This window comes from Rutilus rutilus (assembly GCF_951802725.1).
Source record: "Rutilus rutilus genome assembly, chromosome: 13".
In the NCBI taxonomy this organism is placed as follows: domain Eukaryota; kingdom Metazoa; phylum Chordata; class Actinopteri; order Cypriniformes; family Leuciscidae; genus Rutilus; species Rutilus rutilus.
Genome location: NC_140218.1, coordinates 1,126,727 through 1,153,086, shown reverse-complemented (window position 1 = coordinate 1,153,086; position 26,360 = coordinate 1,126,727). Strand labels below are relative to the sequence as shown.

The following is a 26,360-nucleotide window of genomic DNA, read 5'->3' as shown; positions in this document are numbered from 1 at the left end:
CGTTCAGTTTTATTCCGTTAAGAGACTTTATAATATTGTTCAGTTTTATTCCGTTAAGAGATTTTAATATCGTTTGGTTTTCAAGAGATTTTAATATCGTTTGGTTTTGGGCCCGGTTTCCCAAAGCGTTCTTATCTCTAAGTAGTTCTTAACCTATTCCTTAACCTCTCTCTTAACCTTATGGGACGGTTCCCGAAACGTTCGTACGCTAAGTATATCTTTTGTAAGTCACACTTTCGTAAGGTTGGTCTGGACCATTCGTAGCTCTCTCTTAAGCCGCTTTCCGACCGGAGGAACCTTTTCACAGTTCCTAGAACTATTGGCTAAAGTACCCGGATGTCGGCGTGTTCGCACCGCAGGAACTAGGAACGATTTTAGTTCTAGGAACTCCATTTGTAGGAACTAATTTGGGTCCTACTTCAGAGTAGGGTCTAAACCAGCACTGTAGGAACTACCTGTGACGTTCGTGTACGCTGATGATCGAACGCACGCGGAAGACCAGCACCCGCCATTTTTAAAACAGCTAGAATGTAAACACACAGATTATAACCTATATATTTACTCCATAAACTAACTATACAAACATGGAAAACAGTGATAGATGGGTCTCTTAAACCTTTATGCTGAAGAGAAAATCCAACGCAACTTTGAGGGGACCAAGCCAAACATGATGTTTATCTGCCCAGCTAGCAACACTGGACATCAACCACACGGCATAGGCTAATAACCTTTTTTCATATACTGTCTACTTTCTATAACAGTTCTATCAAATAAGATATTAAACAGTACTGCTAGACAGATCGCTAACTAATAAACACAGAGAATGCGAGCATTGTTTGCTCTGGCGTTCTCAGCGCCGCCAAAATAAAGGTCCGTCGCGCCGTCAAAATAAAAGTCCCCGTGCTTGCGTCACTCCCTTACCCCTCCTACCAGTTCCTATGGCCACTTGGCCAGTGCGAACGCAAACAGCAAAACCGAGTTTGGGGGAGAGTAGTTCTTAGAACTGTTTAGAAGTGGACAGTTCCTAGAACTAAGTTCCTAGAACTACTTGGTCGGAAAGCGGCTTTAGCGTTGTTGCAGGTCTAAATGAATATAATTCTGAAGTTTTAATACACCCAGACAGTATTAAATTAGGCTAATTCAAGTGTTTTCATGCAAAGAATAAAATTGTCATTACACTGATTGTTGTTAGATTTTTAATTATATTATTATACAATATTATTAATTGAATTAAAAAGCGCTTTTAAAGGCCAGTGAAAGCATAGGCTACTGTCAGTTAAGTCCTATTCGGACGCTAATATTGTTTCTCATGGGCTCGTCCGGTATTTTAAACATTTATAGGGGTGAGTCGGTGATTTTAGTGCCGTCCGAATCCATAATATCAGTGTTTTTCTCACCCAACCCGTGTAAAAATCCCTGGCCAAATTAGTACCTTCTGTTTTTTGACAAACAGGTCGTGTGGTAATTTAATTGCCGTCTGAATCCACATCTCCGAGTTTACAAGAGATTCAAAATTCACGGTTTAAATCCTTTTTGATCACTGCCGATTACCGTACGCAAGATGTAAACTTTTATTACTGAAATGCTGGAAAGTATTTACACAAGAACAATATTTCATAGCAGCTCCACCTCAGCGAACAAAAATGGGAAAGAGAAGAAGGCACGTAAATTTTTGAAAAGGTTATTGTGGCAGCAATAGGCTATATGTTACAATTTTAAAATATGTAGGTTAGGCTATTATAGGCTATTATAGTTTGGATTATTTTTTATAATATCCAATAATCATAATAAATTGCAATTTCAACTATTTCTGAAGTGCTTCTTTTATAAAGATGACCGCTTTTTCACATAAACAGCCCCTGCACGAGAGAATAATTGATTCTCGAGCCATCGATTTCAAACAATTCAGCACCATTGCCACGGACAGCGCCTGGTAACGTCGCACGTAAGAAGGTATATCTTAAGCAGCTTCCTAAGGTATAGTTCGGGGAACACACTTAGGAAAATAAAGAAATTTGGTAAGATATATCTTTCGAGTCTTCTTAGCAGGCTAAGAGTGAGCGTTATCGGGAAACCGGGCCCTGTTCCATTAAGAGATTTTAATATCATTCGGTTTTATTAAGAGATTTTAATATTGTTTGATTTTGTTCCGTTAAGAGATTTTAATATTGTTTGGTTTTATTCCGTTAAGAGATTTTAATATCGTTTGGTTTTGTTCCGTTAAGAGATTTTAATATCGTTCAGTTTTATTCCGTTAAGAGACTTTATAATATCGTTCGATTTTGTTCCGTTAAGAGATTTTAATATCGTTTGGTTTTGTTCCGTTAAGAGATTTTAATATCGTTCCGTTAAGAGATTTTAATATCGTTTGGTTTTATTCCGTTAAGAGACTTTATAATATCTTCAGTTTTATTCCGTTAAGAGATTTTAATATCATTCGGTTTTGTTCCGTTAAGAGATTTTAATATTGTTTGGTTTTATTCCGTTAAGAGACTTTATAATATCGTTCAGTTTTATTCCGTTAAGAGATTTTAATATCGTTTGGTTTTGTTCTGTTAAGAGATTTTAATATCATTCGGTTTTGTTCCATTAAGAGATTTTAATATCGTTTGGTTTTATTCCGTTAAGAGACTTTATAATATCTTCAGTTTTATTCCGTTAAGAGATTTTAATATCGTTCAGTTTTATTCCGTTAAGAGACTTTATAATATCGTTCAGTTTTATTCCGTTAAGAGATTTTAATATCGTCCGGTTTTCAAGAGATTTTAATATTGTTTGGTTTTGTTCCGTTAAGAGATTTTAATATTGTTTGATTTTGTTCCGTTAAGAGATTTTAATATTGTTTGGTTTTATTCCGTTTTGTTCCGTTAAGAGATTTTAATATCGTTTGGTTTTATTCCGTTAAGAGATTTTAATATTGTTTGGTTTTATTCCGTTTTGTTCCGTTAAGAGATTTTAATATCGTTTGGTTTTATTCCGTTAAGAGATTTTAATATTGTTTGATTTTGTTCCGTTAAGAGATTTTGATATTGTTTGGTTTTATTCCGTTAAGAGACTTTATAATATCGTTCAGTTTTATTCCGTTAAGAGATTTTAATATCGTTTGGTTTTGTTCTGTTAAGAGATTTTAATATCATTCGGTTTTGTTCCATTAAGAGATTTTAATATCGTTTGGTTTTATTCCGTTAAGAGACTTTATAATATCGTTCAGTTTTATTCCGTTAAGAGATTTTAATATCGTTTGGTTTTGTTCCGTTAAGAGATTTTAAGAGATTTTAATATCGTTTGGTTTTGTTCCGTTAAGAGATTTTAATATCATTCGGTTTTGTTCCATTAAGAGATTTTAATATCGTTCGGTTTTGTAAGTGAGAGTAAACATATCTCAGGAAGCATCAATGAAAATATGATCGTTTGTTATAAGTAAAAAAAAAAAGCTGGTTGTCGAACAGTCTGAGTTTAATTAATCCGTCTAATTAATAGTCATTTAAGCTAAATAAATAATTTGTAGGCCTACTTACTGTGGTAAGGTTGAAAATAACTTATCATGGTTAAGATTTAAGTCATGATTTAATTGATACTTCGTAAATAAATGAATGTCGTCGGAGTTGATTGTGTTTGTGTTTGTAGGTTGAATTATAAAGATTATTCCATGGAGTCTCGACTTCATTTCCGCATCCACGCGGCTCTCAGCAGTCTGAAGGGTTCTCCCACAAACTCTCCATGATGAAGGACAACATTCAACACCAGCGTCACATGAAGAGACAAGCACATCCCGAGCGTCGTCTGAGCAGCCACATGTAGAGAAATGCTTTCAACATCTCAAACCAAAGCCACCGTTCCGTCATCATCACACTATTACACGTGTTCTCAAACCTGAGCATAGAGTCTGTCTCGTTCTTTAAATACAGAGTCGTTTGGTCAGCCAATCAGAAAACAGCTGCTTGTAACGTTGAATGTAACGTTTTACTTTAAAGACCAAATATGTTTGTGTCCGCTTGTGTGTCTTCCAGTGTGTGCCTCTGTTTGTGTGTGTGTTTCACCATGTGTCTTTAGCAGTGTGTTTCTGCATGGCCTGTCGTTCACAGATCGTGCAATACGACTCTTATTGAGTTGATCACAAGTTTAGATTTGATGCTCCAAGCAATTCAGAAAAAAATCATTTGAAAGCAATAATGAACAGCCAACAATCATGCTGAGAACTACACTATATTGTGCAATAAATATTGTAATTTTTTTAAGGGTTTGTTTTGTGGTTCTCTTCTTGTAATTCTAATGTTTTTAGGGGTTGGTCATATGTAGCGGGCTGGGACTGTTTTGTTGTGTGTGCATGTTCTTGTTTTGATGATCAAATACAGTTTATCCCATTTCTCAAGAATAATTGTTTTTTGTTTCCTTTATAATTCATAGGGCTGTGCGATTAATCGGAATCGTAATAAAATCACGATGTGAGCATGCGCGATTTCAGAAAGATTTCTCCACGTAATTTACTGTTATTACTATAAGTACATGTAAAGTGTAACAAGGACACTGTCAAATAAACTGTTACCAATTTTATTTACATTTTTTTTGCAAAAACAGGCAATTATGTTATGACACCAAAATTGTAGATCCCAGTAAAAATGCACAATTCTCTATTCCAAGTTTGATACCACAGCTGAAAATACTAGCCTAACTAACATAAATGTAAAACATTAACAGTAGTTTTCAGGTAGAGACACTGAATAAAGTAATCAAATGTAAAATAACACTGCATATAATCTTCACTGTATAAATGAAACATATTAATCCTTATTAAAGTTATACAGAAGTTATTCATTCAAGAGTAGCGAGTGATTATTTCATTGATTTCAGAGATTTAATATTAGGCTGCTGTCACTTTAAGATTGAACGCGCAGATCCAATATACTGATGATACATGTGCGTTTGCAATGTTTACAATGAAACTCGTCAAGACAGGCATTAGTAATCAAGACGAGAGTAATCATCGAGAGAGCTCAGGAGAATTGAGTTCCTCTAAACGATGTAATGTTAAACAGCCGTTGTTTTGTTGTATTGCTGTCTTGTTTTCATGACTATCACTCAACTGTGTGGTGTCCTTGAGTGTTTAGAAAGGCACCTTTAAATAAAATGTATTATTATTATAATAATGTATTATTCTTGTGCTTGAATAATTAAATTGGAAGGCTTAAACTTTCGTGAGGAGCGTCCCAAGCGTCATCCCAGCAAACACAGAAGGTTGGCGCAACGTACCCAACCTTCTAACAACGTTTTAACAACATGGCCAAAAGGTTGCTATAACTACGTTGTGTGGTGATTGTTACAGCGTTGTCACAATGTTGACATTGAACTACCGTTCAGGGCCATTGCTTAAGGTTGTGCCGAGGGTGTCTGGACAACCCCTGGACTACATAATGTACTCGTCACTGCCCTGAAGCGGGAAAATCAGCATTTTAAATTCCAACCACCTGTTGGGCTCATTGTGTTGTCTCGTTCTTCATCGAGCAAGGTATCGTGAGTATTGCGTTTAATTTAGCCTACCTCAGCTATCAAACACAACCTACAACTTTAATTTATAATGTGATAAATGTAGCCTCGCTTGCACTGTTTAGGTTTTCATTTGATTTTTCCCGCTATCTCATTCGTTTCTTTGCTCCTCTCGTCCGGCTTTCGGCTACTGTCTGCCACACAGACCCGGTTTTGTTCATTAAATGTTCCGATCGGCCTTTGCTTTTTGTTTTATTTATTATACTTAAAATAAATTTGTATATTCTTTTTTTTTCTTTTTTTCTTTTTTCACAAATGTGTTACTTTTGGAAGTGCAATTTGATTACCATATGCAGTTTTAATAAAGTTGAATTAACGAAACCTTCTGTAATTTTTACTCTTCAAAGTGTACACTTGCAGGTGTTGATAGCCCCATTAAATAATAATATAGATAAACAAACGATAAAAAGTATATAATTAACAAAATGCTAAATGATATAGCAGCATATAAAAATATTGTCAGAACGTCGTCTCTCAGTTGCTGAATGTCGCGCAACAATGTTGCAACATCGCGTCTTACAATTCTACGTTGTTACAATGTTGCGAGCACGTAGACAGCGACGTTGCCACAAAGTAAATGCGTTTGCTGGGATTTACGTTCAAGATCTCACAACATTCTATTGTAAGAATTCATAAAAGTGTTCAGTGGCGATTTCATATACTCGCCAACACGGAATTTTACTTGCATTTGATGTGTTCATTTTAGGCCCTTATTCGCACAGAACCCTTTTTTTGTGGTTAAAATCGTGAGATGAACCGGAAAAAAACGCAAGGTGTAGAGACTCGTTTTGACTTTTTTAATGCACAGATGGAGAGCAATGGTCAAACTCATCCGACTAGCGCGTTTACATAGAGAAACGATGGCACTAAAATCCATAATACAGGAGTTTGAGGAACTGCACGGTGCCCGCAAATATCGTCAATAAAGACAACAAGTGTGTTTGTGTAAGAAAATATTGTTATTGTGATTGAAATTGAAACCGCAGTACCTACTGATTTAAAAAACCGTGGTAGTATATTTTTCCGTATCACAGCCTTAATTCTGAAGTAAATTCTCTTAAAATGTGACGTAGGCTACTGTGTGCATCGCGAACATTAACCATGGTTTCATTATAGTAAAAGTGTAGTTATGTTCTTTGGCGGATTGACTAGGCTACCATTTGTATAACCACAGTTTTACCACAAATACCATGGTTAAACTATGGTGTAGCAAAACCATGTTTAATTTGTGGTTACCATGGTTTAACTATAATAGCAATGTTTTTTATTAGTAGTAAAACGTTAATTTTCGTAATCCTTAAGCTACAAACTAAAAGTCTAGTAGCAACAAACTAAAATGTTTCCTTGTGTAAAATTGTGCTTGTGAATGCTCATTAAACAAGCACTTGGCAAGTAAAAAAAAAAACTTTACACTGCAATAAAGTCTTGTTTTTATAGATATCTAATGATCTATTAAACTTATTTAAACAGTTACTTGAGCAGCAATGTGAATATCTCAAATCAACACTTTAATAGGCGCCTATACATGTAGCTTATGTAATATTATTAAATACATCTATAATGTATTAATATAGCCTATAAAGGTAATTGAAAAGTTCCATCTTAATGTGTACTCCACTTGTTTAAATCTTTAGACGCTTGATTTAATTTATTCAGGCCATCTGATCGAGCTAACAGAGAACGTTCTCTCAAAGTTATGAACGACCTTCTTCCAGAAATGGCAATAACGCTTGTTCAAAGTTATCTGGTCTTTACTGTTCTCAATATGTTGTTTTTATGTTTTCAAAACGTTAACACAAACTTTATTTATACATCGGTCATTGAGTGTTTTTTTTTTTTTCTTCTTCTTAAATGTTTAAGTTATATTTAAAAAATTTGTTTTAAATGATAATAATTGTTTCAGAACATTCAAAAGTAATGTTTCCAAAAATAGCCTCTAAAATGGAACGTTTCTCTTAACGTTTATAAAACTGGATGTTTTGACCGTTCAGGGAACATTCCGAAATGTTTTCATAACTTACAGGGAACGTTAGCAAAACGTTTTTGTGTTGTTAGCTGGGAACCTGCATGCTAATTACCATAGCTAACATAACTGACACTACACAATCAATATTCTAATCAAACGGTATAGATTTATCAATATTCAGCTCACATGACTGGCGATTGCGGTTGTGTTTGGACAGATGGGATCATTCTGGAAGGATTGGAATGCTTTTATTTGTTTTTCTTAGAGTTTTATTTCTGATCTGTGTTTTTAAGGTGGATTCCTCTTCAGTGTTATCATCTGTTCATAAGTCTTTTATTCCTGCTGTTTAGTTTTTAATGTTTAAGTTCAGAAGAAACGTGTTTTTTTCTGCAATCTGTTCAGCTTTCTTTTTTTTAATGGTCATTTACACCAATAAAATATAAGAATGTGACATTGTCGTTGCTTACAAATGACAGATGTTTGTCATTTTTACATGTGGAATAAACCTTTAGTTAATACCTTTATGAAGCAGATATAAGTTAAAAAAGAAAAAAAAGAAATGTTATTACATTTAACTCTTATAAAAATGCACTACAAAATATTTAGTGGTTCAGGGAATGTCTGTTTTTTTGTTTAGTTTGGAAAATCTGTAAAATAATCAACATTTGGTGGTTGGTTTATATTAAGCTTTCCAGTTGTGGTGGTTGGAAACTTTTATGTATTAATTTAACATTTGTAAGATTCATTAACATTTACATTTACATTTAGTCATTTAGCAGACGCTTTTATCCAAAGCGACTTACAAATTAGGACTAAATAAAGCGAGTCATCATGAAGAGGCAAAAACAACAACAACGCAAGAAGTGCTCAGAATACAAAGTTCAGGCATTATTCAGAGTAGCATAAGTCTGATAAGTGATGTTTCAAAGGAATTTTTTTTTTTTTTTTTTTTTTTTTTTTTTTATGAGGTTAAGTGCTCACGGAAGAGATGGGTTTTCAGCTGTTTTTTGAATGTTGCCAGTGATTCTGCATTCCGGATGAGGCCGGGGAGAGCGTTCCACCAGCATGGAGCTGTGAATGAGAATGTTCTGGAAAGTGATTTTGTGGCTCTCTGTGATGGAACCACGAGACGTCGCTCGTTGATCGATCGTAGGCGTCTGGTAGGGATGTAGACTCGTAGGAGTGAGTGAAAGTAGTAGGGAGCTGAGCCTGTGATAGATCTGTAGGCAAGCGTCAATGCCTTGAACTTGATGCGAGCAGCGAGAGGTAGCCAGTGCAGAGAGATGAACAGAGGAGTGACGTGGGCCCTCTTGGGCTCGTTGAAGACAAGACGAGCTGCAGCATTTTGGATCATCTGTAGAGGTTTTGTTGCACATGCTGGAAGTCCGGCCAAAAGAGCATTACAGTAGTCAAGCCTAGAAATGACCAGGGCCTGGACCAGAAGTTGTGTTGCATGCTCAGTTAGGAAAGGCCTGATCTTCCTGATGTTGTGCAGTGCAAACCTGCATGATCGAGCTGTCTTTGAAATGTGATCTGTGAAGGACAGCTGGTCATCAAGCGTTACTCCGAGATTTCTGACCGACCTTGATGGGGTGATTGATGATGACTCTAGCTGGATGGTGAAGTCGTGTTGTATAGACGGATTGGCAGGGAGGATGAGAAGCTCAGTCTTTGCCAGGTTGAGCTGCAGGTGATGTTCCTTCATCCATGTGGAGATGTCCGCCAGACAGCTTGAGACCCGTGCAGCTACTGTGGGATCATCTGGTTGAAACGAGAGGAAGAGCTGTGTGTCATCAGCATAGCAGTGGTAGGAGAAGCCGTGTGCCTGTATGATGTGTCCCAGTGATGTAGTGTAGATGGAGAAGAGGAGGGGACCAAGAACTGAACCCTGGGGAACCCCTGTGGTCAGTTGATGTGCTCTGGATACCTCACCTCTCCATGCGACCTTGAAGGACCTACCTGTGAGATAGGACTCAAACCAGTGGAGTGAAGTTCCTGTGATGCCCAGTGATGAGAGGCTGGACATAAGGATCTGATGATTCACAGTGTCGAAGGCAGCAGACAGATCCAGGAGAATGAGGACTGAGGACTTGGAAGCAGCTTTAGCGATCCGTAGGGCTTCTGTGACTGACAGTAATGCAGTTTCTGTTGAATGCCCTTTCTTGAAGCCATATTGGTTGACATCCAGCTGGTTGTTTAGAGACAAAAAGGATGTTATTTGGTTGAAAACAGCTCTTTCAAGTGTCTTCGCAATGAATGGTAGGAGGGAGATAGGTCTGTAATTCTCTACAGATGATGTGTTTAGTGTTGGTTTTTTAAGCAGTGGAGTGACCCGAGCCTGCTTGAATGCTGTAGGGAAGGTGCCAGTATGGAGGGATGAGTTGATTATGTGTGTGAGTGATGGTTAAAAGTGTAAATCCATCATTCGATCTGATGAATCAAACTCTTTGAATACACAGTTTAGCTGTTTTAATAGTGTTTCAATTCTTTCAGCGCTTTGAGATCCTCTCAGTCCAGAGGTATTAGTTTTGTTTGAGACTCTGATTGAAATGCAAGTTAATAATTAAACAAACTCAATGAATGTTTATTTACTGTCCTGCTGAACCTCGGGTTTCCCATAAGTTCAGCGCTTATTTATTTTATGAAACTGTAAATTACACGCATGCCTCTGTTACTTCCGGTGCTTCATATTGAGAAATACTGTTGCATTTCTGCGCAAATAACATCATGGGCGGATCTACAGGGGGGCAAGGGGGGGCAGGTGCCCCCCCCCACTCTAGAGCCTTGCCCCCCCAGCTGCCCCCCTAACTTTGATGATCCAAAAACTGTACTTGTGAAAACAACCCGCCACTATGTCCACAAGCTTCTAAAAACAGTGAACTAAACAATACATTTACCAAAAGTGAACAATTTAATTTTTAATTGTAAATGTATTATTAGCCCCTCCCCCTGCCCCTCAAATACTTAGTTACGTCCCTGATTCAAACGTGCAGAGCGGCGTTCGCTCAGTCTGGCTCACACACAGCGAGTCTGCTGCGGTGCGGTGGCCCAGCAACACGACTGGAGAGACTGAGCTGCCCCAGAGCCTCTGAAGGTGAAGTGAGTTACGTCCCCAGGTGTAGTTTAAACACACGTTTAACTTAAAGTTACATTTGTAATGAATGTATTGTATGCTAAAGACGATTCAGCATCAGCAAAAACAGCGAGTCTATTACATTAGCCAAAATCAGCGGTCAAATCGCTCCCTCGTGATTTGATTGTTGTAAAATGTAACTTAGTCTATACTGTTGCTAAACTGCGGGACGCGTTTGATAATAAAAGGCTATTAAAAGTACCAAAATTGACGCAATAGACGCTGTTCCAAATGCGGCGCGCGCTCCGAAACACACCGCAACGAGACAAGCAACGTATATTTGGGGCTTCGTGTGCACATCTAAACGATCAAATATGTCAAAATGGCTGTCTTGGAGATTCACTTAAACAGTTTATTCACTTAAATACAGTTTATGTCTTAAATGGGCGTTAATAGTTGGGAGAAAATATGATGCGTAATAATGATTAGATCTGCATTTGGTCTTAAAGAGGCAGCAGTCTAATAAATCCTCCATTAATGTGAATCAAACAACAAAAAGCAAAGAGAAAATCAGTCACAGCTCTTGAATGAATAATTTTGGCTTTTATATGATAAACTATGCAGTGTTATTTTAAATCTGACTTTATTAATGTCTTTTTAGCCCATATTACTCCTGAACAGTAATGTCAGACATTACTGAAATTAAAGCACTGGGTCTATAATTTGTATATTTGTTTAATTGTATACTTTTTTGTATGTCTTCTGTATATAAAACACAAAAGCCTGCACCCTTCTGCATAACATACATGTTTTATTTGTTTTGTTAAAGCATTGCTTTTTCTTTTGCTATAGATATGTATTTTACATTTCAAAATATAAAGCAATATTAATTATGTTCTAAATTATTTTTCTCCTTTTTTTTAATAAAACAAAAAGAACCGATAAGAATACCGTTAAAGTACCGGAGCGATAAGGAGTATCGGTCAGAGTAGTAATACCCTTAACGATACCCATCCCTATTGGCAGCAACAAATTAAAAGTTATGGCCAATTTAACTGTGATTAAATTCAGTACAGTATATATACGTCTGCCATATGTTGCCACCCCTCAACAATTCCTGCCCCCCTCTCGCCACCCCATAAATATTTTTCTAGATCCGCCCCTGGTAATCGATGAATGTTCCTCATTCGACACAAGATATTCACAGTGACTAGATACTGTAAATACCAAAATGTTCAGCTACTAAAACCAGAAAATGTTTCTTGAGCATCAAATCCTCATATTAGAGTGATTTGTGAAGGATCATGTGACACTGAAGACTGGAGTAATGATGCTGAAAATTCAGCTTTGATCATAGGAATAAATTACACTTTACTATATATTCACATAGACAACAGCTGATTTAATTATTATATATAATATTAATATATTTAATTCATTTTCAAAGGTAATAATCTACGTTTCACAGAAAACGTCACGGCATTGACCCCTAACATATAATCGCTGAGATCTGCACATCACTGAAGTGTAAATAAGCGTTTCTCCTCCCTCACGGTCACTGATTCTGACGGGACAAAGAGCAGAACAGAGCAAGAGCTGCAGGAGTCATGAAGGTCCTCGCTGCTTTCATCTGCATGTGTCTTCTCTTCCAGACCGCCGTGAGTTTCTGTTTCTTTCATCTCATCATATAAGAGAAAATCATGACCATTCAATCAAGTCTGCTTTGGTAATGTCTTGGAAACCTGTGCGAATTATTTTTCCAAACATTTTTGGTGTTGCTGACGCAGAAAGGACACTCCTCATATTATAGTAATGATACAAATGTTTTCATATAATAGAAATATTATATTAATAACAAAAGATTTAGGATTAAAATAATTTAATGTTGTTTTTAAAGTCCCCCTGTGGAGAAATCCAGCTTTTAATGTTGTTTATGTGTGTATGTGGAGTTTTTAACCCGCTTTAAGACAAAGCATGTGTAAGTTCATAAGTCGACACCATTGCTGAGTATTTCCTCCTTAAAACTGCAGTGAACCAAAGACAGTCTCAAAAACACGCTTTGAAATCGCTGGTGTTTCTGACGTCACAAACTACCTTGTAACCAATCAGATCAAGGTGTGGACGGGCTTTAGCATATGATTAACGGGGAACTAGCAGGGGAGTCTGGAGAGAAGCCAGGTTATCCCGGTATATTTTTCTGTAGATATGAACATTCGGGTAGATTTATCAATATAGCGGATGTATGATGTATAACGATGTTATGATGAACTATATGCCTTTCTCCACTGTCGTTCTGAGTTGTTCAAAGCGTTTCTGATGATTGTTAGAAGGCAGACTGAGATGGCGAACGGGAACATGTTTTGTGTAACGTTAGCAACACGTTATTAGCTGTTTGATAACATAGTCGAGCAAAAGGCTAATCATATTAATTACTGTTATGAGTCCGACGTTGTGAAGAGCGACACCATTGTGCAGCGTTTACTACAGTAAGTTGAGCGATTTAATCTGTGAGCTGCTGTGAGTGAGTGGAGGCGGGGCTAATTAGCATATTCATGGCTCTAAATGAGTCAAGGATGTTGAGTATGTTTCAATCTAAAAATTCAAGATATTTTAAGGCATGAAGATTTTTTTTTTCTCAGGAAGAAACGTTTAAATGTGTCATTAGGTGATCAAAGATGAGTTTTAAGGGATAGAATGATTACTACAGTATGTGATGGTGCAATTCACATTTGTGATAAAACATTCAGCATCAGAGTTTTGTCTGAGAATTGCGAAAGTTTGCAACTCTGATGAAATTCAGCTCACTTTCTTATGCTCATACTTCATCTGCTTTTTGCTCCTGCTGTTTGTTTCAAATGTGACTTACCAGTTTATCAAACTACTAGCAGACAAATGAATCTCACACTGTTTTTACTAACGTCATGTTCATTTTCCTACAGTATTATTACAGTTTTAACATCATTCACATCGATGGCACATTACTATTGTTATTTATTCAACTACATTAACATGTTAATTATGGAAGCTTGTAATTGCCACTCTTTATCTCACAATTCTGATGTTAAAACTACGATGTTTGTTATTATGAGTTCATAAATTACATTTGCGAGGTAAAAAAGTTACAATTATTCAGTGGTGGAAACAAGCTTCCATGGTTAATGGACTGATGTACATTTGACATTTTATTTTAGTTATAAGTTTATTTGATCTTATTAGACTCTGGAGGAAGAACCAGCACCCGATGGAATCCAACAGCAAATCCAACAATATAACTCTCCTGAGTCATTTAAAAGACCAGAGCAATATCAGAGTGCAGATTCAGTGCCAAAACCAGATTCAGTTCAGGGGGAAAAAACAGATTCACCCTTAAAAGACAAACCGGATCCAAAGTTGGAGGAAACACCAAACCCCAAACATGATTTCTTGGGACCGGCTCAGTGTCTGCATCAGAATTACACACGGTTGTCTTGCTCAAAAGTGTTCTGTCCTCCATGGAGGCGATGTATCTCGGGACAGTGTGTCTGTAAGATGCCGTACAAGTGTCCACGTCAGAATAAGCCAGCGTGTACGCTAGACGGATCCCAGTATTACTCCATGTGTCAGGCCAAAGCCATCTCCTGCAGATCCAGCCAGCCCACGTTCTCTCACTTCGGCTCAGTCTGCAAAGGTGAGGACACAATCCTTCATTAACTAAGAGTACGTTTACACAACAACGATATGCTTAAAACGGAGGCCTTTTTCCTTTGAGTTTTCCACGTATAGACGCGCCATTGTCAAAACGATCCACATTCACACGGATCCGCGAAAACGACTGAAAACGCTGTATTCTGCTGCCAGGCCAGTAGATGGCGAGGAAACACTATAGATTGAACACGTAATACATGTGGATGACGTCATCGTCTTCAGAGACCGTTTTCAAAAATCTGCACTTTGAAACCCGTTTTCATAACCCAAAACTCCGTTGTCGTGTAAACGAACGGCCAAAACGCATAAAAAGTTTTACGTTTTTAGTTGAAAATGGTGGTGTGCCTCAGTCTAAGACAGGGGTGTCCAAACTCAGTCCTGGAGGGCCACTGTCCTGCAGAGTTTAGCTCCAACCCCAATTAAACACACCTGAACCAGATAATCAGACCTTGATTATCTGGTTCAGGTGTGTTTAATTGGGGTTGGAGCTAAACTCTGCAGGACAGTGACCCTCCAGGACTGAGTTTGGACACCCCTGGTCTAAGACATGAGCAAAGCCACAAAAAATCCTAATGTTATGAAAACGTTATTTCTGAATGTTCTTTGAATCCTCAAACCGTAGGTTTTTAAATGTTCTAAAAATGTTTTTTCTTGGTTACATATTTAAAAAGTTAAGACAAGGACATATGATTTTAAAAACTATTTAACAACTATTTTGTTGACAACTAAATGTGAATATTTTAAAATGTGGATTTTTTTTGTCATTTTAAATTTAAAATGTGGATTTCTTTCTTTAAAAAAGTTATTAATTTAGTTAATTTATAGCCGCTCTGTAGTAAACCGTGTCGTCCAGCTCAGTTCAGTTCTCAAATAATGATGTCAATGCAGGAGATCAATAAACCAACGTCATATATCATACGCACATTAGACAGTCACATCAGAGAGAGTTGAAACTTTGCATGTTTATGACCCTAAATGACATATAAATGATTTCAAGACGATTTCTGACAACTGAAAGAATGTATTGCGCGTCAAACTGACGGGAACTCAAGGTAAGTGTCAGATGATTTGGTGTGTGATTGTACAGTCCTCACCTGTGTGTTTGCACATGTTTGTGTCCAGCGGAGGACAAGGTGGAGGTCCTTCTGAAGAAATTCAACTCTGATAATGTGGTCATGATTAAAACGGTGAAGGGAACAATGCCTGTATGTGGCAAGGACTGGAATATGGCGTCTGCTAATGTCGTTTGCCGAAACCCTCTGAATGAGCCCAGGTAAACACACACACACATCACCACACACACACATCACTACACACAAGAATCCTCTGCACTCCACATGTTTCGGATGTGTTTTTTAAACATGTTTCATGTTACTGCTTCTCTTCTTCTGTCTGTGTCTCAGAGGAGCGGACGCGGCGACTACAATCAATCATTCGTCTCTTGGCAAAGCGTCAGATTGGCCAAAGGAGTGCATGAGGGTTCGCTGCACGGGATCTGAGCTCTCATTGGCTGAGTGCACCATCTTTAATCCCCAGCCAATCACAAAAAGCCCTGAGGTGGCCGTCGCAAAGTGTTACCAACCCAGAGGTGCTTAAAAAAAATATATATATCCTATTTTGAAGGGTTAGTTCACCCAAAAATTTAAATAAAAAGTGCATCCATCCATCATAACAGTAATCCACACGGCACCAGGGGTTCATAAAGGCCTTCTGAAGCCAAGAGGTCAAAGCCAGAGGTCAATCTTCATGTGTTGGGTCAGAGGTCACCTGTCATGCGTTGGGTCAGAAGTAACTCGTCATGCGTCAGGTCAGAGGTCACTCTTCATGTGTCGGTTCAGAGGTCACTCGTCATGCATCGGGTCAGAGGTCATGCATCGGGGTAGAGTTCACTAATGCGTCGGGTCAGAGGTCAATCTTCATGTGTTGGGTTACAGGTCACCCGTCATGTGTCGGGTCAGAGGTCACTCGTCATGCATCGGGTCAGAGGTCATGTGTCAGGGTAGAGTTCACTAATGCGTTGGGTCAGAGGTCAATCTTCATGCGTCGGGTCAGAGGTCACTCTTCATGTGTCGGGTCAGAGGGCAATCTTTATGTGTTGGGTCAGAGGTCACCTGTCATGCGTTGGGTCAGAGGTCACTCGTCATGCATTGGGACAGAGGTCACTCGTCATGCATCGGGTCAGAGGTCACTCTTCCACCGGAACTAGACTTGCATACAGTCGTTACCAGAAGCCAGTGATTATAGTTTATAAAGGTATAAATATGGTTGGCTTCAGAAGGCCTTTATGAACCCCTGGATCCGTATGGATTACTGTTATGATGATGGAGGCACTTTTTATGGCTTCAAAATTTCACCATTCACTCCCATTATAAAGCTTGGAAGGGCCAGGACATTTTTAATATAACTCAGATTGTGTTCGGCTGAAAGAAGAAAGTCATATACACCTAGGATGACTTGAGGTTCAAGTCACCTATGTTTCTCTTTCGATATGGTTCAGTGGCATTGCGTCAGTTTTTGCTGACTATATGCCAGCAGCCATATCACCCTGTAGCCCAAGACTGGTTGCCCACTGAAGCTAAGCAGGGCTGAGCCTGGTTACTACCTGGATGGGAGACGTCCTGAGAAAACCAGGTTGCTGCTGGAAGAGGTGTTAGTGAGGCCAGCAGGGGGTGCTCACCCTGTGGTCTGTGTGGGTCCTAACGCCCCAGTGTAGTGACGGGGACACTATACTGCCAAAAGAGCACCGTCCTTCGGATGAGACGTTAAACCGAGGTCCTGACTCTCTGTGGTCATTAAAAATCCCAGGATGTCCTTCGTAAAAGAGTAGGGGTGTAACCCCGGCATCCTGGCTAAATCTGCCCCTTGGCCTCTGTCCATCATGGCCTCCTAATCATCCCCATACACTGATTGGCTTCATCACTGTCTCCTCTCCACCAGTAAGCTGGTGTGTGGTGGGCGTTCTGGCGCAATATGGCTGCCGTCGCATCATCCCAGTGGAGCTGCACATTGGTGGTGGTTGAGGAGATCCCCCCCTTCTATGTAAAGCGCTTTGAGGTCTCAGAAAAAGCGCTATATAAATGTAACAAATTATTATTATTATTATTATTATTATATGAGGGAAACTCTGTTTCTCTTAAAACTGAAGCCTGATTGGATCACGTCTGTGCGCCTGCAGAGATAACAGGCGTTTCAGGGGCCGACTGTCTATATATGAATATATGTATATATATATATGCCTATGTACGAATTGCAAGATAAAAAGTTGCAATTACCTATTTAAATAATTTTATTCCGTGTAGGAAAAAAGCTTCCATTGTTATCTAACTATTATCGGACATAAAATTTACTTATTTTGCATCTTCACTAGAGTTTTTTTACTGAAAAGTAATTTTATTGATTAGGGCATGATTGACCCCAATAGTACAAAAAGTAACGTTTAATGTAAAGTCATGTTGTGTTATAATCTGCTGACCCTTCTCTGTCTCTCTCTCTCACACACACACACACTGATGTTTATTCCCTGTGTAGACAAATGCAAGAAGTTCCTCTGTGTGAACGGGAAGTGTTTAATTAGAGGAAAAGTCTGCAATGGCATTGACGACTGTGGAGACAACAGTGATGAGATGTGCTGCCAGAGTGAGTCTCCACTTCCTGTCTCTGTCCATGACATCATCATTCCTCTTCCTGTTTCCCACAATCCCATCTGTTTCTGAATAAAGCACTATTTATTTTTTAATGAAATGCATTACATTTGTAATTGTGTTATTAATAATAAAAATGTAAGAACATCTTACAGAATTAAAAACGCAAGACTTTCCTAATATTCCCGTTTGTGTTGTGAAGGATGTGATGAAACCAAAGCGTTCCACTGTAAGTCGGACGTCTGTATTCCCCGTCAAGCTGTTGGAGACGGAGTCAGGGACTGTCTGGGAGGAGAAGATGAACTGGAAGGTCAGTGAACTCATTTAAGATCTTCTTACTTCAGGATTCAGTTCCAGAACAAGCGTCTCTTTCAACAGGCCTACTCAGACAGGACTAGATCGCCTGAGGAGAGAGTTCACACTTCGTGAATTCAATGGCAACATTTCAAAACATTCAAACCACACCTGTGTTTTCTTCACGCAGTTTGATATATATAAGCAAATATGGAACTAATTACTTACTGTTTTTCATCCCTACCATCCTGTGAGAAATCAAAACCCATCTGAATGTGTCTGTGATTGAGATTTATTTATCAAAATGCTTGACGTTCATTAAATACCACAACTAATTTCTCTTTGCGCGGTCCTTTGTTGCCAACATTTGTTTTAATGTGGCTCTGTGCTGCAGGAAATAAAAAAGATATCTTTATCTCACAATTCAGACTTTCTTCTTCCAATTGCGAGTTTATATCTCACCATTCCATGGCCGAAACAAGCTTCCATGGGAATCCCAACCAATGTAAAAATGATACTAAAGAAATACATAAGGAATTGAAGGTTCAGTCGGTCATACTTGCAGACTTTTAGAAGTGTTTTTGTTACTGAATAACTGCCTGTTCTCTTCTTTGCGTTTCAGAAAACACCAAACAGGTGGAGATTGATCCGTCAATTTTGTTTTCCGATCCAATGTCGGGTGAGAACAAACTCTTATGACATCCAATGTCTGACACTTCAGCAAACAAAAACCTCCAGAAGATCAGACAGCAACATCCGGACCAGATCCGGGCCACATCCGGGCCACATCCGGTACATGTGGATTCAATGCGTACCAGATGTGGGCCGGATCTGGGCCGACAGGGAACGTTCTGTCAAGGTTCTCTGAGCGTTATGAACAAACGTTCTTCCAGAACATTCATGCAAAGCCATCTGGGCTGCGTTCTCCGATAACGTTGTCTCTTAGCGCGCTACGAAGACTCAAAAGGTACACCTTAACTACAGGTATACATTTCCTACGTGTGTTCTCCGAACTATACCTTAGGATGTTGCTTAAGGTAAACCTTCTTAAGTTCGACCTTAGCAGGTGCTGTCCATGGTGGAGGTGCTGAATAGGTTGATATCGATGCCTCGATGATCGATTGTGCGCTCTTTCCTTCACAGCGGTATAGGTAAAGTATTGAGAAAACAATGTTCTTTATAAAGAAGCGTTTTAGAAATAGTACAAACTGCATTTATCGGGGCTCATTGAAATATGTACATGCAGAAGTAAATATGAGTATGTGTTTATAATTTAGCAAGTGTGCAATCCCAAACCCTCACGGCCATAAGTGTGTTAATGTTCTCCACAACGTATGCTGATTATCCAATGGTCTCTTCTGACATGGTAGTCAGTGGACTAAAGTGTTCTCTTATAAAGTAGTTGACATACACTAACTGGCTCCGCGGACGGCGCCGTCTTTGATTTAAAACAAGTACTCGCTGTCTCGCTGCCATAGCTATAAAGTTTGTGTAAACTCATCTTTCTTTATATAGACTCCTAAGCCTTTTCTGTCAAATGATTCGCCAGCTGATGTGCCTTAGGATAGTAATTAAAAAAGCTAACAACCATTAGTGTATGGAAACTTTATTAATGAAACACTTCCATACACTGGGTGTAGGCTATAACAACTTAAGTATTTTATGTGTAAAATTTTAAAGTAAAGTAAAAATGTAATTTTAATACTAAATCAGATTTTATATTAAATGTTCATATAAAATTTTCTATGTGTAATTAAACTGCGATGTAAAAAAGCTTTTTGCGTAGTGGTGGCCACTAGCGGTATGAACCGTCAGCAGCGATAAGGTATAGCTAAGAGCGCTCCAGACCAACCTTACGAACGTATGACTTACAGAAGGTATACTTAACTAAGAAGGTTTCGGAAAACACGTATTAACGATAAGGTACTTCTTTAGGTACAACTTAAGAACGACGTAGCGTTAAGGTAGTTTCGGAGAACGCAGCCCTGGTCTTTAATAATGTTCTCAAAAAGTTACAAAACATTATTTATACATCATTCAAGGGATGTTTCTTCTGAAATGTTTTAGTTGGATGTTCATCTAACGGTTTTTAAATGTTACTACTTGTTTCAGAAGTTTCAGAAGATTCAAAAATAACGTTCCCATAATGTTTGAAGAATGGAATGTTCCATTAACGTTCACATAACCAGGAAAAACGTTTTGGAAACATTTAAAACACTGGACATTTTGAACATTCAGGGAACATTCAGAAATAATGTTTTGCAACTTAATGGGAACGTTAGCAAAACATTCTTTAGAATGTATTTTGTTAGCTGGGCAAATGTAGATGTATCTGGAGTATCTCCACAGGCTTCCTTCAGCTGAATCAACACATGTTGTTCCAGAGATCAGAACAATCCGTTCGTTTACCGAGAGCCAGTTGCAGTGTGGCGTTCCCAATATGGAGTATGCTTACAAACAAGAGGAGGACGCGACTCCACGTCAACGCAGAAAACGTTTAGTCGGTTGGGAAGAGGCCTTACCGGTCAGTCGTGAAACACACAGAAACACTAGGGCTGGGCAGTATGATGATATATATTGAGTTTTCCACTTTCTGGCCAATCTCTTTCTTTAAAAAGATGTGCAAGAATCCAGATTGCCAAAGACCAAAACCTTTAATTCAGTTGATAAAACATACAAGCTTCTGATCATACTTTTATATAGTGTTTCTTTTATATAATATACAAACACGTAACTATCATCAAATAAAGATTCAAACAATCTGTTTTGGTGCAAAGTGACACAATACGTTTCAAAATCGTTTTGAAAAAAAAAAAAACACATATGGACCCAGCTAATGTTCTCAGAACTAGGCAAGGTTATGAACAAACGTTTTTCCAGTAACGTTCGTTCAAAGTTATCTGGTCTTTTATAATGTTCACAAAAATATTATTTATACATCGTTCATGGAATGTTTTTTTTTTTCTGAATCGTTTCAGAAAACTTTTAAAGGTAATCCCATAATGTTTACAAAATGGAATGTTCCCTTAACGTTCGCATAACCAAGACTAACGTTTTTAAAACATTTGGACATTTTGAAGTGCTTGTGAATCGGAATTTTCTTTAAAGGTCAAATATTCACAAAATCATGTTAAAATGCTTTGGGGGTTATTCGCATAAAAAGCTAGGCTCTTGGCTGAATTACTTTAGTAGCTTTTATAAGAATCAATGTATTATCAATATTTAATTCATACAGTTAAGACATTATATTATTAATTTACTGTATTATTTCATACTTTTATGCTAGATGGACCTAATAACTTAAAACTGTTTTTTTTTTTCCGTTTGTAGTTTTGTTTGATTGTATTTGCCCTATTGTTTGTAATTTGGTCTTATTTTTTTAATAACAAAAATAAAAACACAAAAATATGTTCAAATTAGCCATTTTCCGTTCCTCTGCTCTGCTTTTCCATAGTTTTTCAATATAAACACACGCAAGACGGACATCTTTAACAATTGTACTCGTGTGCATTTAATCGCATAGTTATCGTACGTTGGTGTGGACACTAATATAGTTCCCTTTCGTGGTCACTACGAGTTACGTCAGTGACGACGAATGGGGTTTCGCTTAGAAAGCCTCTCACCTTCGAGTATACAAAACGAGCCAATGGCAGGAAAATGCCATGGGTCTGCGGAATCTTGGGACCCAGACCCAGACACAGACCCAGACCCAGTGTTTTCATTCGGGGCTCCAGCAGGTGGTGTCATGTCACTCACAGCATCACAAGGCGAGCTTGATTCCTCTGGAAATGAGGATTCGACTGCGTTGCCTCTTTCGGGAGTGTCAGTGTTAGTCGAGTCAGATCCAGAGCTGATGGCCATGAATGTGGAAAATCGACCATGCCCCCACACAGGGATGCTATGCCAGTGTTTCCCAACCTTTTTTCAGTCAAGGCACCCTTTGAAAATGTAAAAAAATGTGTGGCACCCTACACTAGTGTTGTCACGATACTACTTTGATACTATACCTGGGTTAGGGTTAGATGGAGTTAAATGTTTGATGGAGTTTTTACACGGCACCCCGGTTGGGAAACGCTGCATAAAAATTCACTTAGCATAAAAAAATGACTCTTTGTTTTGGTTTGACCCCTGTGTGTGACCTTTGCCCCTGCAGACTCAGATACAGTGGCAGGTGGCCATTCAGGACGAAGGCTCGATCCACTGTGGAGGGGCGTATCTGGGCGGCTGCTGGGTTTTGACCGCCGCCCACTGCGTCAGGTACAACCAATCGGTAGTGGTGGGCAGATCAAGGCTTCGTGGAACTCTGAAACAGTTGAAGCAAATGTGCCGTAGTGAGTCGAGGCTTCGAAACAATCCGACACTCGTCTCCACGGTGACCCCTAGTGGTCAGAACAGTTTAAATGCAACAAAAACCTGGGCCAAACATGCATAAAACACCTTTTACAAATCTATTGCAAAATTTTTATTGAAAGTAAAATCTTTCAAATGCAAAAGAGACTATAACTACCATTATTCATTTTAATTATATTAATGTCTAATTAAAACGTCTACAAATGTATAAAACTGATCAAAGATCAGGTAAAACCTACAGACACTTGTTCATTGGTTCTCAATGAATCAGAGATCATCGCCCCCAGCGGTGAACCATTGACATTTCGGAGTGTTTCGAAACAGTTATGACATAATGAAGCCTTGTTTACTGAAGTGACAGTTTGATACACTCTCCGAACCATTGATTCGGAACAAAGGATTCGTAAAGGTTTCGAAGCTTCACGAAGCAGTGTTTTAAAATTGCCATAACTACCAATCAGCACACGTTTTGATCAACCTGTACAGAACAGCGACTGAGAAACAATTGTGCATTTGCGTGTCGTGTGTTTAGGCCCAAACCAAAGTCCTACCGAATCATGTTTTCTCTCTGGAATAAGTTTCGTAAGCAGTCGACGACAGACAGCATCCCGGTGAAGAACATCATCATCCATCATGAATATAACGCACAAACCTACGCCAACGACATCGCTCTGGTGCAGCTAGAGCCGCTGAATCTATGGGACAAGTGTATGCATGATAACCCGGCGGTGCGAGCCGTGTGTGTGCCCTGGTCCACACAACAGTTCCAGCCCGGCGACACCTGCACCATCTCCGGCTGGGGCCGCGACAGAGGTTCGGCTACACACTGCCATGCAGAACACCATCATAAGATCATTTTACGAATTTAGTTTTAATCCATTCATTCTGTTTTAATTTTAAAGGGATAGTTCAGCCAAAAATGAAAAATTACCACATGATTTACTCTCCCTCAAGTCATCCTAGTGTATATGACATTATTCTTTCAGACGAACACAATCAGAGTTATATAAAAAAATGTCCTGTCTTTTCTAATACACATCATACACCTAGCATGAGGGTGAGTACATCATGGGCTAATTTAAATTTTTGGGTAAACTCTCCCTTTAATATTATATATTATTTACAGTTTTTTTTGATTGCTAAACGACAGTGGGCACAACTGGAGTCACATGTGCAAAACTCTAACTACAGTCTGCACAGCAGCAGCTCATGTGGACCAAACTCTAGTTCGTTTTTCATTGCTTGAACACAGTTTTCAAAACTCTACACACTTATCCCATGACTTTAACCACAACCTGCACAACACTGTGGATTTACAGCACTTTGTTCTAATGCTAACACACTGCTGTCAAACCTGTGAACCACACATTCACAACAGAAGAGATTTCAGCCTTGTGCCTTTCACACACTGCTGAGTGCAGCTTCAGCTGAAAGGCTAAGCAGGTGTCTTGTTTTAGACTTGTTAGTGAACACACACACACACACACACACACACACACACACATATATATATATAGGTAGAGCTCAGAAAGACTAAATTTGGAAATGGAAGACAGGTTTTGATGGGATCTGATGTTGATGAACACCTGTGGCCTGATGCTAGAGAGAGGCAGGATTAGCCCCTCAGTTATTTGTTCGGATTACAGTATGTACTTTTAGTTTCTACCTTTTTTTTCTCATTACTGTAATTCTGTAAATTACTACAGACTGTTGAAGCAAACTGCTCATTTTCATTTACCTTAAAGAATTATGTTCTAAAAATGTAAATAAATCATGTGAAAGAATGTCACTCTTTTCTTTGAAGAAAATATGACTTTGTATGAAGTCACTGAAATTGAAAAGTTGAAAAGTTAGTATTTTCTGTATTGGTGTTTGATGCTAGTGTTGTTACTCTCAGTGTGTTCTGAGTGACAGTGTGTGTTATCTCAGTGTGTTCTGAGTGCCAGTGTGTGTTATCTCAGTGTGTTCTGAGTGCCAGTGTGTGTTATCTCAGTGTGTTCTGAGTGCCAGTGTGTGTTATCTCAGTGTGTTCTGAGTGCCAGTGTGTGTTATCTCAGTGAGGGTTGTGTATAGTGTTTAGCTGCACTGAGCCGGTTTGAGCCGTGTGTTAAGAGTTGTGTTGCTTGGAATGAGTTTTGCAAGTGATGTGAACTGTTGAGCTCAGGTGACTGTTGGTAGTGCAGACTGTAGTTAGAGTTTTGCACATGTAGCTCCAGTTGTGCCCACTGTCGTTTAGCAATCGGAAAAAAACTGTAATAGTATCGTTATTGGTGTGAACAGGGTTTTAGATTATTTTAATCTGAAAGTTGTTTTAATCCAGTGGGGTGGGGTTACAGTTCTGGTTTTATTGTCTCTATGTCTGTTTGTTTAAAGCGGGAATGTCAGCAGCGATTCTAAAATGGGCAAATGTGACGATTATTGGTGACTGCAAGAATTATTACGAGGACCGTTTTCACCCTGGAATGGAGTGTGCAGGTATGAGTGTGTGTGTGTGTGTGTGTGTGTGTGTGTGTGTGTGTGTGTGTGTGTGTGAGTGAGTGTGTGTGTGTGTGTGTGTGTGTGTGTGTGTGCGTGCGTGTGTGATTGTGTATGTGTGTGTGTGTGTTTGACTAAACACTAAAATTTGTGATCATACGCAGAATATAATACTGCCTGCACATGATATCAGAATCATCGTAAATTCAAGTTTCCTCATCAGGAAATTAGACATGAACGGCCTCTCAAATTGTATTTATGATTGGGAAACTCAGAGATCATTTTCAGAACCCATAAACTTCTTTCTCCTTCAAAATTTCACATTTAATTCAATGTGTTACTTGCCATTTCTTTGCAAATTTACCAGCAATTTCTGAGTGCAAATGTTTCAAAACCAACTGTAAATCAGCAGATAAGTAGCAAAGCATTCGTAAAGCTATTATATGAACTTGTACTGTAGGCCTGTACTTCTGTAATTAATGTTTAAGCCTTTGTTTATTTAACGGAACAGTGCCATGTGCATAGTGACTCTTGGTTCACCGGTTCCTGGTCTCTCATTGGTTGTGCTCTGTGTCAGGTGACCTGGAGGGGAAGGTGGACTCCTGTCAGGGCGACTCTGGAGGGCCGCTGGTGTGCAAAGACGCTTCTGGCGTGTCGTACGTGTGGGGAATAGTGAGCTGGGGTGATAAATGTGGTGAACCCAATTATCCTGGGGTCTACACAAAAGTGGCACATTATTTCGACTGGATCCGCTTCCACACAGGCTGGCCGGCTGTAACCAAATATAACCAGTAAAATTAACTGGTTAACATTTGCCGATTGATGTTACTGTATGTGCTTTTCTTTGTTGTTGCTATTAAACTGCTTATTATACATTTATCAGGCGATTTAAAGCTCAGTCCTGTTTCTTCTTTTGTTTCCATGTATTTCATAGTTTGTGGTGTTTCTGAGAAATTAAATGTTTATGTTGCATTTCTGATGTGAATTATTCCACAAATAAATAATTATATTAGCAAATAACTGGATTCTTTTTTTCTTTCTTTTTTTGACAATACAAACATTTGTTCATGTTTCCTGTACTTTTTTCTGAAAATTTCCTGTAATTTTATCCTTATACACTGATAAATTCACTGTAGTGTTGTAGTCATTTATTGTTTCTACATATTTCAAACTATGAGAATTCTATAAAAACAAATGATCCAGTTCATCGATCCGTGTGTTCTATTTGTGTATCTGTTGGTTGTTGTGGGTGTGGGGTCTGAGTGTGTAGTGCTTGTTTGTTGCTTAGTAACCAGCTCATCACTTAATCAGCCTGCAGCTGCAGCTAGTTACT

General features: G+C 38.6%; 3 protein-coding genes across 5 annotated transcripts in view; 2 read left to right on the top strand and 1 right to left on the bottom strand.

Moving 5' to 3' along the window:
* ttc39b (tetratricopeptide repeat domain 39B) overlaps nt 1–8,193 on the top strand; it is a 34,906-nt gene extending 26,713 nt beyond the window's left edge. The window contains exon 19 of the mRNA XM_084428539.1: nt 3,628–8,193. Coding sequence (XP_084284665.1) covers nt 3,628–3,724 — 97 coding nt within the window. The 3' untranslated portion in view covers nt 3,725–8,193. The remainder of the gene's footprint in view (nt 1–3,627) is intronic.
* Nucleotides 8,194–8,323: 130 nt separating this feature from the next.
* On the bottom strand, nt 8,324–9,925 carry LOC311302575 (uncharacterized protein). The gene is made up of 2 exons (XM_084428566.1): nt 9,470–9,925; nt 8,324–9,271 (listed from the first exon to the last, which is right to left on the bottom strand). The coding sequence occupies exons 1-2, from the start codon at nt 9,534–9,536 to the stop codon at nt 8,472–8,474; spliced, it is 867 nt and encodes a 288-aa protein (XP_084284692.1). The 5' UTR covers nt 9,537–9,925; the 3' UTR covers nt 8,324–8,471.
* Nucleotides 9,926–10,501: 576 nt separating this feature from the next.
* Nucleotides 10,502–26,047, top strand: LOC311302555 (complement factor I-like). 3 transcript variants are annotated; one of them, XM_084428537.1, is made up of 13 exons: nt 10,502–10,604; nt 12,031–12,241; nt 13,800–14,250; nt 15,390–15,540; nt 15,671–15,855; nt 17,796–17,903; nt 18,111–18,218; nt 18,825–18,881; nt 20,587–20,726; nt 22,356–22,459; nt 23,085–23,365; nt 24,926–25,027; nt 25,605–26,047. In XM_084428537.1, the coding sequence occupies exons 2-13, from the start codon at nt 12,191–12,193 to the stop codon at nt 25,820–25,822; spliced, it is 1,956 nt and encodes a 651-aa protein (XP_084284663.1). In that variant the 5' UTR covers nt 10,502–10,604; nt 12,031–12,190; the 3' UTR covers nt 25,823–26,047. The 3 variants fall into 3 exon arrangements, with proteins under 3 accessions (XP_084284663.1, XP_084284664.1, XP_084284662.1); XM_084428538.1 differs by having other exon boundaries at nt 10,537–10,609; XM_084428536.1 differs by lacking the exon at nt 10,502–10,604 and having other exon boundaries at nt 12,006–12,241.
* Nucleotides 26,048–26,360: the final 313 nt, after the last annotated feature.